At 37.8% G+C, this 16,547-nt stretch overlaps 2 protein-coding genes across 4 annotated transcripts; one reads left to right on the forward strand and one right to left on the reverse strand.

Moving 5' to 3' along the window:
- The first annotated feature begins 252 nt into the window (after positions 1-252).
- Positions 253-2,852, forward strand: LOC103965136 (protein SCO1 homolog 1, mitochondrial). Its single transcript, XM_009378153.3, has 7 exons — positions 253-515; positions 683-877; positions 972-1,062; positions 1,758-1,970; positions 2,127-2,216; positions 2,315-2,447; positions 2,535-2,852. Exons 1-7 carry the CDS (start codon positions 381-383, stop codon positions 2,641-2,643), a joined length of 966 nt encoding a protein of 321 aa, XP_009376428.2. The 5' UTR covers positions 253-380; the 3' UTR covers positions 2,644-2,852.
- Positions 2,853-3,471: 619 nt separating this feature from the next.
- On the reverse strand, positions 3,472-11,186 carry LOC103965135 (AMP deaminase-like). 3 transcript variants are annotated; one of them, XR_007254779.1, is made up of 20 exons: positions 10,615-11,185; positions 9,496-9,653; positions 9,081-9,288; positions 8,094-8,272; positions 7,949-8,000; positions 7,699-7,826; positions 7,500-7,580; positions 7,114-7,181; positions 6,843-6,985; positions 6,601-6,662; positions 6,124-6,237; positions 5,845-5,985; positions 5,521-5,673; positions 5,122-5,175; positions 4,934-5,044; positions 4,677-4,850; positions 4,511-4,591; positions 4,191-4,289; positions 3,901-4,025; positions 3,472-3,825 (listed from the first exon to the last, which is right to left on the reverse strand). XR_007254779.1 is itself a non-coding variant. In XM_048574793.1 (20 exons), the coding sequence occupies exons 1-19, from the start codon at positions 10,967-10,969 to the stop codon at positions 3,957-3,959; spliced, it is 2,529 nt and encodes an 842-aa protein (XP_048430750.1). In that variant the 5' UTR covers positions 10,970-11,186; the 3' UTR covers positions 3,472-3,825; positions 3,948-3,956. The 3 variants fall into 3 exon arrangements, 1 of the variants encoding a protein (XP_048430750.1); XR_007254778.1 differs by having other exon boundaries at positions 7,401-7,580; XM_048574793.1 differs by having other exon boundaries at positions 3,948-4,025; positions 7,401-7,580; positions 10,615-11,186.
- Positions 11,187-16,547: the final 5,361 nt, after the last annotated feature.

Below are 16,547 nucleotides of genomic sequence, written 5' to 3' on the forward strand. Positions count from 1 at the left end.
ATGAGCTTTTATAGGAAACGCTTGCAAAAGTGCTTTTCAAAGAAGCATTTCTAAACAGGCAAATGTTTGACAAAAACTTTGAAACTACTTTTCGATCCCATAAGCACTTTTCTTCTAGGTGCTTCTCCATCCAAGTTTTTTTTAATTCAAAATGCACAATTATTTGAACATGTTTGTGATAAGGACTTCTAACAAAAGCGATTCTAACAAGCATTTCCAAACCGGTACTCAATTGTCTATCAAAGACGTAAAGCCCATAAAAAAATTTGGGCAAAGTACAAATCCGATAAAAGAGAATAAACGACATCTGGAAGGGGTTTTAGCTTTCTTCCCCAGAAAACCGAGAAGGGTTTAGCATTCTCTCCTCTCCTCCACGATCCATGGCGTCCATCATTTCCAGAACCGTAAACCATCTCCGCCACGTCAACCGCTCAGTGATCCGATCCGGATTGCCGATTCCACGGCCACCGCTCGCCGACTGTCTCCAAAATCGGCATCTTCCACTCCTCGGACAGGTTCGTCTCCTTCAACTCTCTTCTGCTAATACTCCGTTTGACTCTAGAGAAAAAGCAAGTAAAGATTCAAGATTTCGCGTTATTTATTTCCCTTTTGTTTCTCTGCATCCAAACAGCTCGAGCTTATTTCATTTTCTGTATTTTTTTTGTATTCGATTGGACCGCAGTCGTTGACGATTTATCAAAGATGTCTTTTTTCGACGACACCCAATACTACGACGGAAAATCAAAGAAACCCAGAACCCAAAACCACGGAAAATGAAAATTCTGGTAATTCTGGTAAATCTGGTGAATCTGGTGAAGGGAGCAAATCTGGGGAATCAAGTGAAAGTAGTAATGCTGGGAAATCTATTCGCGGAGGGGTAATCTTTACAATGGCCATATAACGATTTTTCTTAGTTATTTGAATGTGAAGATGTGATTGACATTTCGTTTGATTTTGTCGTGGTTTTGCAGCCTGTTTCGTGGTTGAGTTTTCTGCTGCTGGTGGCGACTGGAGCCGGAATTATACTCTATTACGACAAGGAAAAGAGACAACATATTGAAGGTAGACTACTATGGTGAGTTGGATGTATGTGAGTTTTGCATGTTGGGTTTGTATTCACTAGTCTGCAACTTTGTCAACGGTGAACTTTAATGTTGCCTGTGTTGTTTTTGATGCATAACGAATACCTGTCATCAAGTTTTTATGCTATGCCAAATGGATTTTCCTTTCCAAAAGAAGCTTTGTAGTTGTGTTATCAATCTACTGCCAATGCTGATATGAGGTTAAAGTAGCATTTTGTTCTGTTCTCTCTAAGAATGCTTTCAGCTTGGACTCAGAAGACGACGGTTGTGTATGTTAAAAGCTTTAAATATGTTTATGCACTTCCAGCCTTCAATAAGTATAATACATTCCCGCCAGCTTGGTCAGTTAACTTGTAGATTTAGCTGCTTAATGTTGATTTAAGTCAGGGATAAATACTCATACGGCTATATTAGGCACACAATACATGACTAAGCACACCCATGTCACCTATTAAATATGTCTTTTTGACTGAGTACTTCACTTTGTATTCTTGTTCATTTCAAATATTTATGTCCGGTTAAATTCAGTGTAGAGTAAAATGTGATTAATGTTGTATCAACTCATTGCTTCTCTCTTTTTCTCATAAGGCATCAAAACTCAATGCTTGTGTTTTCTCTTCTTTACTTCTTTTAAAATGACTTTTGTTCTATTAATTGACATTTGTTTTTCTGCAGAAATATTTAAAGCGTCAAAGGAAGTAAAGCAGGGACCATCTGTGGGAAAAGCTGCCATTGGGGGTCCATTCAATCTTATCAACCATGATGGGAAGCGAGTAACTGAAAAGGATTTTTTGGGGAAATGGACATTGATGTACTTTGGTTTCACTCACTGCCCTGATATCTGCCCAGATGAGTTAGTAAAGCTAGCTGCTGCAGTTGATAAATTACGTAAGTCTTGCGTTTTTACGAGGGTCTACCCTTTTTTTTATTCTCGCAGATAGTGCAAATCATAAAATCTCAATAGGCTTGATCTCTAGCTTTTATTCTCTGTATTCTCAAGCATGTGATGCCTGAAATTTTTTATGGTCTGTTGCATGAGTTCAGAGAAAGATGCAGGGATTGAGATAGTACCCCTGTTCATATCCGTTGATCCTGAAAGAGATACCATTGAGCAAGTCCGTGAATATGTGAAAGGTACATCTCAAGATTTTAGTGTGCACCATAGAGCTAGTAAGAATGACCATACACAACATAATGTAAGTTCTTACCTGATGTTTTCTCAACTGTCTCAGAGTTTCATCCAAAGCTGATTGGCTTAACTGGTAAGCCGGATGAGATACGGAGTGTTGCTCGTGCATATCATGTGTACTATATGAAGACAACAGAAGAAGATTCAGATTATCTTGTGGATCATTCCATAGTCATGTATGTATCAACATTTTCTCGAGTTGAAATTGAACAATTAGTTGTTTGTGTCCTTCCGATATTGAAATCAATGATTATTTTGTGCAGGTACTTGATGAGCCCTGAGATGGAATTTGTGAAATTTTTCGGGAAGAACAATGATGTCGATTCACTTGCTGACGGTATAACAAAAGAGATAAAGCAGCACAAAAAGTAGTGAATTAGTTTTCCTTTCATTGCAAGTGAATAACATTTGTATGGTTACTTTTCAAAGTTACCTTATGAGGCGAAAGCTCGTTCCTTGTTTTCCTTTTTTTGATAGTTGCCGTTATCTAAGTTGAGAGAATGTAACGAGGCGATTATATTTGAAAAACTGACTTCATTTTTCAATCCAAGACATTTCATGGAGTGACAATTTTCATTGAAGTTATCCGAATTTCAGATTTTACTTGTGTTATGTTTGCATTGCTCTGGCTGCTGCGGTAGGATTCTGCCAGTGGCATTATTTGATTTGTTCACTTGTATAGCTAGTATTGGTCAGTTACTAATGGTTGTTGTTATTGCCACTTAGTACTACGGTTTAGTGGTATTCTTTTATTTTTAAGTGACTGGTCTTAGGTTCGATTCTCGCCAAAAGCGAATTGGAATCACATTATTGCTAGCCCATTGTGAGACTAAGCCCGCTTTCACTATAACATGAGTATAAAAATTCACTTTTTAACACTCTCGTGTGTTTAGTAACATATATGGAATTAGAAAGTGCAATTTTCCCGTTGAAATTTGTAATCAAATACTTTAACAACGAATCAAATACTTAATAACGAATCAATCATGAAGCCATTCAGGCCGGATTGTTCATGGTGCTGAATGATGCCCTCATGAGTCATGTCCCTATTCCATCACCAGTCAATCAAATCCGACCATGATACGATGAGTGCTGTAGAACAATGAAGCATATCGACAGCTAGCGCTGTACTGTGAAGTTACAAGAGCGCAAGGCTGAGTTTGTAAGCATGTGATGCAGTATATTAGCAAAACCGAGTCATAACTCGAAACAAAGCGAGATTTTCCTTCTTGCCATAGATAAGCCTTTGTACGGCGACATCTTACATGGTTTTACATAAAACTAACTGCGACAGTAGAGTATCTAGGTAACATGGAAGCTAATTATTAAACTACCCCTAATTACTTGGGTACAAAAACCACTTCTTATTTAACTAAGGCTATTATAGTCGCGTTTTCTCGCTGTTTGTACTTTTTGATTGAGCATATACATGTCCACCTCAATTCTCGACCCAGTTTGCCTTGTGTTTGCGCTTCTTCTCCGGTGCCTGTCATCTCAGTTTCCATGATTATCATACTTTCACAGAGGTACGGGGCATAGATGCAACTTCCTCACCTGAAAAAATGTGTTTCTGTAAGATTTCCTACCAAAATACCTATTATTTGAACAAGAATCGCTATCCAGTCCTACCTCCGGTATCAGATTACTCTTCAAGAAGGGGTTAAAGTTGCACATGCCTTTGGGATTCACCTGTCGACTTCTTTTGGGATAATGGCCTTGCCGAGATAGACCTGTTGCATCTCGTCTCTCCAAATCTGCAAGCACAGTGATTGGTATATCTCTTTGTTCTTTCAGTCTTCCCCAAGGCTTGTGTGTGCGGGTGTGTGTGTGTGTGTGTGTGTGTGTGTGTGTGAGAGAGAGAGAGAGAGAGATGAAGCATAGAACAAGCATGACTGGAAATCTCAGAGAAAGTTCCACACCGTGTCACGAAATTCCACCCGGATATGAGGCACATTTGTTCTGTGGATATCATTTCCATCTGGTCCTCTCTTGTAGTACTCTCTGCCTATCCAGTGCGACTGCACCACAAAATTTGATGACTTAAGTTCGACATTAGAGGAACAAATCGGAAATATCAGAGAAATCGTAGAAATAAAAACTTACCAAAAACCGAGTGCAGATTGGGGAAACTAATATAAACGTGGTTCATATTTTAAAGAAATCAACTGTACACTCGATTCTAGTATATAGCTAGATGCGGGAACCATAGATTATGTACTTCAGTAACGCAGTAACTTACCTTCAGTGCATGTGAAAAACCTGATTGGTAGACTGAATTACGGGCAATTTCACATAGATCACATGAGCTCAATTTCCATACCTGTGTAAAGGAAGGACTTATAAATAATTGGGTCTTTAATACCTTGAGAGAGAGAGAGAGAGAGAGAGAGAGAGAGAGAGCTTACAGAAGCAGCTATACTATATTCTTCCACCAAAGGTTCTTTTGTTAAGTGGATTTGGAGAGGATCATCGGTGGAAAGAGAAACATTAAGACCCCGTAAGAAAAACACAGGAAAAGGGTTCCGATGGTAGTCCAAAAACAATGAATTGTTGCTCAGAGGTGACATAGCCAGACCAATCTGATGAGACAAACAACACATGGTAGCCAATAAAAAATTGCAAAAGATAAGTCATTTATATAAAATATGAAAATTTTCCTTACCTGGGATAAATAATATAGATATTGAAGTACAGGAGATTTTCTCAAATTGATTCCATGTGCAATATTAGTTGCGGTAAGAAAGGTTGCAGCAAGGTGGTCAATGTCACCAGCCTGAAAAATATTGAATAAGTGACTTCGCATTATGTAATACTTGTGATCAAATAGAAAATATATCTTTTAATAAATACCTCCCCAGAATGTGGACGGAGATTGATTGTCGTCAAGCCCTTAGATTCACGAAGCTGAAAACAAAAATCCAACAGCTCAGCACCTAATGCCAATTCATGACAAACTTACATGGTGTCACAATTACAAAGACTAAAAAAACGAGTTAAGCAACCACTAAACATTGTAAAGATACCTCAAAATATGTGAGTAAATAACAACCAAAGTTCGTGGAATCTAAGCCCTGGTGTTGCAACCAAAGCAAACGAGACTGACAACATTGGAAAAAGAAAAGCAAAGAAGGATTCCCAAGAAGCTATGCTACTCTAGTCACAAAGCTGCTCAAACTTGTATGGGGAATAGAATTTAGGTAATAGAACACATAGTATGGCATAAAAATCTTTGGACTGCAGAACATGTACCTTGTTTAATGTGTAGAGATTAGCATAACAATAGTACACGTAGTATGAAAATGCGGGATTGAATACATTGGTCCATTGTGCTGGTGTTGGCATGTGTTTCGTGGGGCGTCTTTCAGGTTTGCTTTCGTCATCCACCAAATCTAATCCCACAACCTGGAAGATCAAACATGTTTAACTCAAGCATTTATTTTGGAAATAGATAAATGCTTCAAAAACATGAAACGCACACACGATACAGAGAGAGAGAGAGAGAGAGAGAGAGAGAGAGAGAGAGAGAGAGAGATGTTTCAGGGGAAAAATTGTACAATTTGACAAGATGCAAACCTGTTTCAGGAAAACGTGCAACTGTGGATGGGAATCTGGATCTACAGTAACCTCAAACAGTGGAATAAAGATATTGTCAAGAATGTTCTGAAATGATGTTACTATTCCCATTTCCTTATATATATTGTACAGCCGGGGCAGCTGAAAGAAGGAGGAAAATACAAGAACCATAAGTATGAGTAGCATTCAAGACTTTTAAAAAAGTGCTTAAGTGGAACAGTACCATACAATCCCAAGATTCTTATAAATGTCACAGCGAACTGCGAATTTTGTGTTTACCTGAATCAACCAAACAACATTCTCACTGTACAATTCATTGTTCACTATCCAACTAGCCATTTGGTCCCACTCACTCTGCTTCCTACCATATATCGATACCCTGTACTCAGCCATCTGCACAAGAAATATGGAACATCAGGCGAGGTTGATCTATCCAAACATGCAGAAAGATAACATAGACACACGATAATGAGAGAGAAGGTAGAGGAAGTGGCATTGGTTCCATATCAATGACATTGAACTTCAGGCATGGCAACGGAATGATAACTCAGAAACCTAAATCTTATCGACATATGCCTATGGTTAAATGAATTTATATATAACTCATTGGGGAATCAAGAAATCACACAATTAAAAATGCCACCAGAATGTAGAGTATTAATCTCATCTTAACAAGCATACTTGCAAAACAATTACAAAGAGAAGATAGAAACTAGAACAAGTAAAAACTATCTGCATACTGGAGCAAGGAAGCACCTGATATTTACTGGCAGCAAGATCAGAAAACACTTGTTTTGTCAGCTCAGCAAGGAAACGTCCTATTCAAGAAGAGATTATCAAATCTGACACTTCATACATTGATCAACGACTAAAAAACTAAGCTTCATCAAAATTGACTGAAGTGGATAGAAACAACTATTCAAGCCCATGGCTTAAGAATCTAATTCTTTACTATCACCCAGTAACCTTAAAATAGTTGAGAAAACAAAAAACTATACCTTGAATAAGATTATCCTGCTTAAGGAAAATCTCCCGGAGCCTACTTTGACCACAGGGGTTGTACTTAAGATTAAACTTATCAAAACGATGAAATGTGCTCTTGTCAGCATGAACATCCAAAAGGTCAACATTTAGGTCGTACCTGTTGAAACAAATGCGAACAGATATTACATCCCATAGCTTAAAATATACAATAGAAATACATGAACAAGGATTGATAGTAAGACTCGAAATGCATCTTTTTATTAATTCAAATAGGCAAAAGGATACCCAGTCAAATCCAAACTCTCAAAAACCTCTTTCAAGGTCAAATAGGTTCCATCTCTAAATATTACAACCTGACAAGAAGCACAAAACATGAGGTATTAGCGAAAATCATGCAATAACCATAACCAACATTATAATAAATCTCATTGAAACCAACAGTTGAGTGACCATATGCATAGCACCTTACAAACTTGATAGTTTGGAATGATTATCCACACTTGACAGAAATAAATGGAAGAAAAAAATAGAAAATCACTCGACAACATATCTGCATAATGATTTCAAATTACCTCATCAGGCTCCTTCCTCAACTTTGATTTTATAAACCTCAAAAGATGTTTCTGGTTCATGCATGCTGAGTGATGAACATGTGTATCTACTTTTCTTACATTATAAAAGTCACGATGCGGAGCACTCTTCTGAGCCAGAAACTCCCTATCCGCATTAAGCATTAAGTGAAGATTGAATTTCTGAATGATAGACAAATAAGAACATTGTTGAACAACTATTACTACTCCAGCATAGAAAGTTCATTGGAAGGAGTCTTAATGACTAATAAGTATTAATTATCAACACAAGTCTGTTTACTTGTTCCAGAAGATTCAGCCGATGATGGCATAAAGTTCTGATATTCCCTGCTGCTGTAACTCGGAGTATGTGATGTAGGTCAGTGAAAAAGGTTGTTGCATCAGCAACAGGAAAAAGTTCTTCTTTTGCTGCAAAAGAGGGAGGGTATCAAGATCTCTACATAGGAAATTCATCAAAAAGAACACTGCAAATGAATAAAAATGCCTCAGATATGACAAACAAAAGACGATACACAAAAACAGCCACTTACAATCTTTATTTGGATACACACGAACAACCCCGTCTTGCATTTCGAAATAATGCTGCCGAATAAAGAAGAATGTTAATTGGACAACAGAAGAACACAGGTTTCCTGAGTTATAGCTTATAGACTAAATTAACAAGTAAAAACTCACATCAGACTTCGCCTCAGAAGTATAAGAAAATGGAGCTGGGTTAGGTTTTGGGGTACTGGGGTCTGATATAATTTCCTTCTCCCACGGAGCAACTGTCTCGGTGAATAAATATCTTGTTCGCAATTCAAGGCATTCTTGAAGAACCACGTAGACCTCCGCTTCATCGCTAGATGGCACTTCTGAAAAAATTATAGACAAAGATAGAACCATGAAGATGAGATCCTAACTCCCCAGTTTCAATATTACAATTTGCAATCAGCTTTTTAAAACTAGTTAAAAAACGCAATCAGTAACTCATTAAAACCAACAAATAGGAAGCACAAATATGGTGAACATGGGAAGTTGAAAGAACATTGTTCAGATTTTGACCATGAGTATTTGTACAACCAGAATATGTGTGCTTCTTCAAACTGATATTAAATTTAACAGAATTAATATATTACTAGCATTAATATATGAATGTTTTGACACCCATTTTGTAGGGCACACTTCATAATATATTTCAATGATCCAAACCGCCTATACTTTAGTACATTATTCATAGATCATCCTTGCAAAATATAGAGAAATCAAAAACCATTAAGACATTCATTTGTAGTGAAGAAAATGGACAAATATGGTTCAACAAAGAAACACTGATTTAATCCAACAGTCATATGGTTTCGGATTTGGGTGATTTTGAGTAGACATGATCTTTGAGGTAAGACATAAAAGGTAGGAGGTTGGATCGTTGAAATACATTATCTTTGGGCCCCACAAAAACGTGTGTCAAAGGCATGTGTCCCCTGGATCCTAACACTATATATATATATATGATTATTTGCATTAGTATCTATTTAATGAGCAGCGAAAAGTCATGTTCAATCATATACAGCAGGTCTATCCAAAACACTTCACGGGTACACATCTTTGTAAATATATGCACGAAATAAATAAACAAACAAATCAACCAAAAATGTGTACGTCTAGGGACGAGAGAGTTCATACCCGTTGGAGTAATGTTCAGTCGTGCAAAAGTCTCTTGTTCTGGCTCTTTCCTTAGGATATCAGCTGCAATTGGATCAGGCTGGACACCATGCAGGTCACCAGATACACTATGGGACCTAATCATACTTGAAGGAGCTATAGGTATTTGTTCTCCATTGGCATTAACATGGTTCGGTAAATTTTCATATATTATCTTACCATCGGGCCCCTGCAAGTGATGTCAAAATAGTCCAAAAGATCCGTAAGAAAGTTTAGAGAATAACAGAAATCAACATAAATATTTCGCCTGAAAAATAAACTTTCGCTGGATTGTGTGATAATGATGTGTGGCCCCATGTCAATATAGAGCAAGTAAGATTATGGACGCTTGCACCATATCTGACAGACACAATGCACAGAAGCTGAATAAACTCACTACAGTGCCAAGTTTAGAATTGTCAGTCATGTTGTCTTCATCATCTGATCCTTCCACACTCTCAAAGGCACTTGCACTTGCAACTGGAGACTTGGGAGAAGTTGGTCGGATAAGACTACCGGTTCTCTTAACTGAGTTCGCAAGCTCAGTAGATTTCCCTGAAAAAGAAGAACTCTGTACTTAAACAGAATAGAAAACTGGCACCTATCTCATTGGTTTGTTCATAACAACAATTTGAGGATGACAGAAAGTAACCTTGAGATCTTACTCAAAGGCAAGAAATCAAATCAGAGGTTAAATGAAAACACATGAAACACTGGGCTTTAAACACTTCATATTATACCCCGTCCTGGTAACAATATCAAGCATAAACAAATTTACATCGTAAAAGAAAATATCTCCTTACTACTTGCATGAATTTCATACTAAGTTCTTTGCCATCATGTCCCAGCCAATAGTGCCACCTTAAGGTGTGCAAAGATGAAATTTAAAATCCATTTGCCGGTCTGCACATGGATAACATATGCTTGAAAACTTTGTCACATCGCATTTGTTTTGTGTATAGCTAATTTGTCTCATCGGATTTGTGTTGTATATAGTAAATTTGTCGCACTGATCTGTGTCGTGCATATTGTAGTATTTTCCTTGTCGTCATTCGACAGTTAAAGATTTGCACAATCACAACATACCATCAATTCCTTTTCTTTGTTTCTTTCTTCATGGCTTATTCAAGTAATTCGGCGGTGGCTTTCAACAACGAAGTTCTCAGACCAAGGGACACGAAGTTTTAGTTTTTTTTGTTTTATTCATTGCTTAGGCTCAAGAAAAGAGAAGTAAATGAGTGTCCTTCCTATGCTTCTCCACATAAAGATACACCATTTATGGGAAAACCTATTAGCATTTCTATTAGTACAAAAATTATATTACCAAATACCAACACACAGTAATTTAGAAGGAGTAATTAAGGCATTGATAATCTAATGAAAAACTACATCACAAGTCTAAGTGATGAAGCCAGTCCAAACACGACGTCGTACCGTTACTGCTATACGTATCAAATTGAAAGTCAGAAATTAAAGCGAAATTGATCACTCTGGTGTCAAGTTCAGTGGAGCATACCTTCCGGGAGAGTGTGCAGCCTCGGCAAACCGGCCGGAATACCGTCGACGGGTAGAAATCCGTTGCGCCTATGATCATCACCATCAATCCCTCCAGAAATCGCCGTCACGTCCGGTAAAGACGCCGCGTTCCGCCGGTAATACCCGTTGCCCTTGCGCCGCGCGTGACTCCTACTCTTCTTCATGTTCTGCGGCGAGTCGCCGCCGTCGGAGTCGCCCTCCCTCTCCTTCTCCACCGTCTTGGCGAACTCCAAAAGCTGAGTTAGGGTCTTGCGGTGCATGTAGTAGGCCGACACAGCCACCACCGAAGCTCCAACCAGAGCCGCCATGGCCAAATGTAGCGCGTACGACTCCATATCTCTCGCTCACACTTCCGTCCTGCCGAGGACAGGGAATCAGGAGAGAGAAAATGTCGGTCCGATTGGATTGTGCGAGTTCTAGAGAGAGAAAAAAAAAACCCTACTGAAAGAGCTGAGGCGAGCAGAGAGAGAGAACAGGGATAGTGCACTCTGTTTGTATTCGGGACAAGCTAGAGTTGCGTCAGTATTTATGAGAGAAGGTGAGAGGAGAAGAGGACATATTCCCTCTGTTGTTTTTAATTAATCGGCGGTGATAGTGTTAGTAGAAAGTTTATTTAAATAATCAGGAAAACGTTGAGTGCCTTGCTGCTTTTTATCGCCGCTTTTGCAGATTAATTTTAAATAGTTATTATTTGGTTTTTGTTTATTTGCTTGTTGCCAAAAGTTCAAATCTGAGTTTTTTTTAAAAGAAAATTAATGAAAATGATTTGAATTTTTTGAGTTTTAACGATAAGGACAAAATAAAGGGTAAAGTAAATAGTACAAGGATTGACTTTTTAGTGTAAAAATGTGGTTTTTTCGTTAAAGTGAACAGTACCGAAAGTTTTTCGTTAAAGTTCATCTTTTTTAATTAAATGATGTATTTACAAAAAATGATGCGGATTTAGGTTAACTATAAAATAGTTTGATTATAATAATTTGGTATCGAAATTGTATGTTAAACTAAGAACGATCAATCGAAGGTGAAGAAAAATATTATTGCAATGTGGCCATAAATCTAAGATCTCCGCTTTGACTTGAGCGTAGGAAAATTGATTAAAACAAAGCATCCATCTTCTATACCTTCTTATCTCGTAATTTAGATAAATTTATTATCATTAGTGTAGCGATAGGATGGCCTTATAATAGGTTAAGAATAATATGAATTGAATTCATTTTTTACGAGAACCATACATAAAATCTATCTCCTATAGATAAATAAGAATACTAATAAACCTTAATACAGAAAAACAATGGTAAATTAAAAATAGGGTTAAGCGGTCGGTGTTGATTACTTGTTTTGTTTGTATGTGTAATGTTGGATTTATTAATTGAGAGTGGGGTGGGGCCGGGGTCCAACCAATGTGGGTTTTGATAGGTAGACAGAGCAGATCAGCATTTCGTGTACAAGGGAGAGTGGATTGTTGAGTCACTTTCATTATCCATATGAATATTTTGAGATGCCACATACGCTCGTTGGGGGATTTTCTGGCCACATGTTAAAAGAGGAAACAAAAGTTCATTCATTTGTGTTCCATTTTAAGCAAGTTATTATGCTCTGAGAAACCCGCTTAAAACCTGTTTTTTTATAAGAAAATTAACGAAAAGTTTGAAAAAAAAAATTTAGTTTTAATGAAAAATGACAAATAAATGTGTAGTGAAAGGTAAAAATATGATTTTTCGTTAAAAATGAACAGTACTTGTAGTGCTTCGTTAAAACTTCTTTTTTTTTCTTAGTATTTTCAAGTAATGTTTTAATGTGATTGTCACGTCGCTACACATTATTAGTTTATTAATTTTTTTAGTGTAACGTCACATCGTTATATATTTCTGTTAATTTATTTATACCATAACACGTAAGTCAGTAGCATTATAATTTTTTCGTTCTTTTTCTTTTGGGATTTGGCTACAATACACAAATACACAGTATTATAATCATCTACTGGTCAAATATATTGTAATAACATTCGAGGAGTATATTGACCGTCAGATGATAATACTGTTAGGTACTTATGTCATTTTGATGTTTGGATTATTAGCCCTTTCTGTAAAAATAAAAAAAATAAAAAAAAAAAGGGCACGTTAAGCAGGGATGAAAAGGATGGAACTCATTTAGGGCAAATATATGATGAAAACGGCAGAACTTAATTAGTTGTAAAGCCTATGGTTATTGAACAAAATAAATTGGAGTTAGCTATTAAATTTAATGCGCCATGTCTTTGGTCGTTAGATTATGAGAATAGTTGAGATATAGCAAAATGCAGATAAATGCACGAAACTTATATGTAGAGACTCATGATCCTTTTTTCTTTTTTTTTTTTCTAGCTTTGAATTGTGAAGAAGGAAAATGGAAAATAAATATAAAAAAATGAGATTTTGTATCCCAAATTAAAGTAATGATTTAGTACATCGATATTTTTACACTAAGGGAAGGAGAGTTCAACTCAGTCATACAATAGGCAGCCTAATTTGATATCAAATTTGCCATCCACGAGATTCGAACCTAAAACCTCTCACTTCTAAGCAAAGTGGAATACCACCAGACCATAGTACTAAGTGGCATCTATTGATAAACTGATTTGGTTTGAGGAGCATCTATTGATAAACTAATTTTGTGAAGTTATAAGTTTTTCATAAACTGATTTAGTTTGAGGAGCATCTATTGATTTGGTTTTACGAAACTTCAGATGCAATCATAGATCTTATCTTGAGGATAATACAACTTTGTAATTTGTTGGTGTGGGACGCTCTTTTTTTCTTTGATCGGGTTGAAATCATGACAAGATTTTTATCGAGGTTCATTTAAATGTACTCTGTCATCCAATATGTATGTATTATTTTCAACGTATCAATGAATATCCTACTTGCTCTAAATAAAAAAAGTTATTAATACATTAGTATCCCTTAAGCTTAGACTTAGTCTCACATAGACAATAGCCCATCTTGGATAATCGATTCATTGATGTGATCGTATTAGGCGATTAATGTGACAGCTCGTCCCGGATTTTTCGTACCGTAGGGGTAAAACGACGGTTTTGCCCATAGTGTTTTGTTTCGTTGTTTGGTCATTTTGGAGTTTTGGTTGGTTGCTTTTTGGACCACACACACACATCCACACTCATCCTCATCATTTCCCTGTCCCGTATCCATGTCTCTCTCTCCCTTTCCTTTCTTCTTTGTACGGACAAGATCAAACCCTTTGAAAACGTGGTAGATCGAGGAAGAAAACCATACCTTTGTGTTTGTGAGCTTCATATGAGTTCAACTATACCCATTTCAGGTGAGGAAACCCTTGTTTTCACGTCGAACTCGAGATCCCCGATTTGGTCACTGTTCATGCACACGTAAAATCATGTGTTTTTGGGAATTTCAGGCTTGTAGGAAGCTTGGTGAGGTCCTTTGGAAGCTCGGGGTGGTTCGTTTAAAGGTTTTGGACGTGGGGATCGTGAGTTGCAAGTTTGGTCGGATTTTGTGGAATTTGTTCGGGGAGATTCCGTTGGTTTTAGTGCTTGAAAGTGGTAAGGTTTTGTTCCTCTTGTTGTAAGCTTCATTTTGGTACCAATTTCATGAAATTTGGGTGAAAAACGAGTGAGAAATTAAGTTTGGAAAATTTCCCAGTTTTCTGGCGATGGCGACGGCGCCGGAGGTTGGCCGGAGAAGACGACGAAATATTCCGTCAGTTTGGACAGAATATTCCTAACGGCGTAGGTTAACTTTAACGAAATCTATCAGAGATAACGGAATATTCCTGACGACGTTAACTGACGCCGTCAGTGTGCCAGGCATGTGCTTGAGCGTGGGTGGCGTGTGTGGCCGTACCTTGCCCGGCACGTGGGGGAGCATGCGACGTCGGAAAATTATTTTAAAAATATGGGGATGTTCGTGAGGTTGAGTAGATCACGTTGGTGTATTCATACACCCCATTTGAGCATTTTATGAGAAGTTATTCCTTAGTTTGGGCTATGTGTTTTAAATTAACGTTTTTATAGTTATTTCACATATATGTGAGACCTATCCCGAGGACGAGCGCAGTCACTCGAGGCAAGGGGATTACGACCCTTCTACATACCAGTGAGTGGACTTTTGGTTTTCCGTATATACCTATATACTTGTGATTTTCCCAGAAAATGAAATGAAACTTTTATATGTTTTAAATGCCATGCATTGCATTTGCCTATTTAATTATGCATTAGTAGTTGCATATATATATATATATGTTTGGTGCTGCGGACGCACAAGTAAGTGCCAGGTAAGTTATGGTTTATGTTTGTGATTAGTAGTGATATGAAATGCATAGAGAGCTCATAACCTGCACCCCCGGTGTTAGTGCTCCCACCCAGAGTAGGGCACAGTCCTTCACGTGATGTTCACCTCCCGCACCACACGCTCATCTTGGATCCAAGTTAGGTGCACAGTTCTGTCGTACAGACCACTTTAGGTGGTTCCGACTCGTAGGTGACCCGCGATTATTCGACCAGTCTTCACATGATCGTAGCACTTGAGCGTAGTTATTACACCCAGTCCTGTCGTACAGACCACTTTAAGTGGTTCCGACTCGTGTGCAGGTATAGTTAGTGAGTTGGGGATTTGAGCTCTAGATTCAGCCGTACAGGTCACGTTAGGTGACTTCGGTTGATAGATTACATGGCATTAATTGACATTACCTGAGTACTTACATTTTTATGTAGAGGCATTCGACATGGCATATTTCTGAGCATGTTTTATATATATGTGTATATTCTATTTTCTGGAAAACTATACAGGTTTTACGGCGAGGGGTTAGAACTTTTGTTATTGAAATGGTTTTGAAAAGCTTTGTTTTTGCCCACTCACGCTTTCTATTTTGCGCCCCTCCAGGTTCTAGTTTGGATAGCTCTTTTGGTGGCTCTCGAGGGATTCACGGCATATCTAACAGATTATCACCAGTGTAGGACCACCTCTAGGTGTGTTTATTTAGTGTTTGTTTCCCCCGGACTGCACTAGGTCTTCCGTGCTCTGAATATTATTTTTTCACACTTACACTTGCACATGTATGTTATCTACTCAATGTATAGCTTGGTTTTTATTTATTCGTACTTTATTACTATTCTTAGCTTTCGCACTATGTACATGGTTATATCACATTCACGTAACGGCCAGCATGCCCTGATCTCGATCGGGATGTGTCAATTAACACTATTTCCAGTCATTTTCTCAAGGGTAAATTACATTTTCATACCTCAGGTTTGGGGTCTATTTCAATTCATTACAACATCTTTAAAACATTTCACTTTTGTACTTTAACTACTATTTTATTTCAAAATAATACTTCCGTTACATTTTCCATCCATGGATTTGTTAAATGCTAACGTGGCTGCCAAATGTCTGTCATGTGGCAAATAAAATAATTTTTTAATTTTTTTTTTTTAAAACCTGAATTTTCTCAAAAAAAAAAAATAATAATAATAATAATTGAAAGGGTTCCTGTGGCAAAGAAAACAATTTTATAATGTTTTTAAAAAAAAAACCCTAAATCTTCTAAATATATTAATTAAAAAACAAAAAAAAACTGAAGTTAACCTTCCCGTCATCCCCCTAATCCCCGTTGTCCCCTCAAAACCAAAAATATAGAATAATCCCCCCCACCCCACCCTACCCGCATCCCCCCCCCCCACCGCCTGCATCTCCCTCACCCGCGACCCTCCCTGCGCACCCGGCCCCCAACCCGCAACCCTTCCTCCGTCCCTCCGCACCTATCCTCTTCCCTTCTACACAAACCCTCCCCCCCCCCCAACTCCTTAAATCCACATCTATTAATTCCACGAACCCGGCAATGGTGAGTTTGCCACGTGGCAAACATTTGGCAGCCACGTGGCATATATGTGGCAGCTACATC

This window comes from the organism of the source record quoted next, unplaced genomic scaffold (assembly GCF_019419815.1).
Source record: "Pyrus x bretschneideri cultivar Hongxiangsu unplaced genomic scaffold, Pyrus_bretschneideri_v1 Contig11, whole genome shotgun sequence".
NCBI classification, from domain to species: Eukaryota; Viridiplantae; Streptophyta; class Magnoliopsida; order Rosales; family Rosaceae; genus Pyrus; species Pyrus x bretschneideri.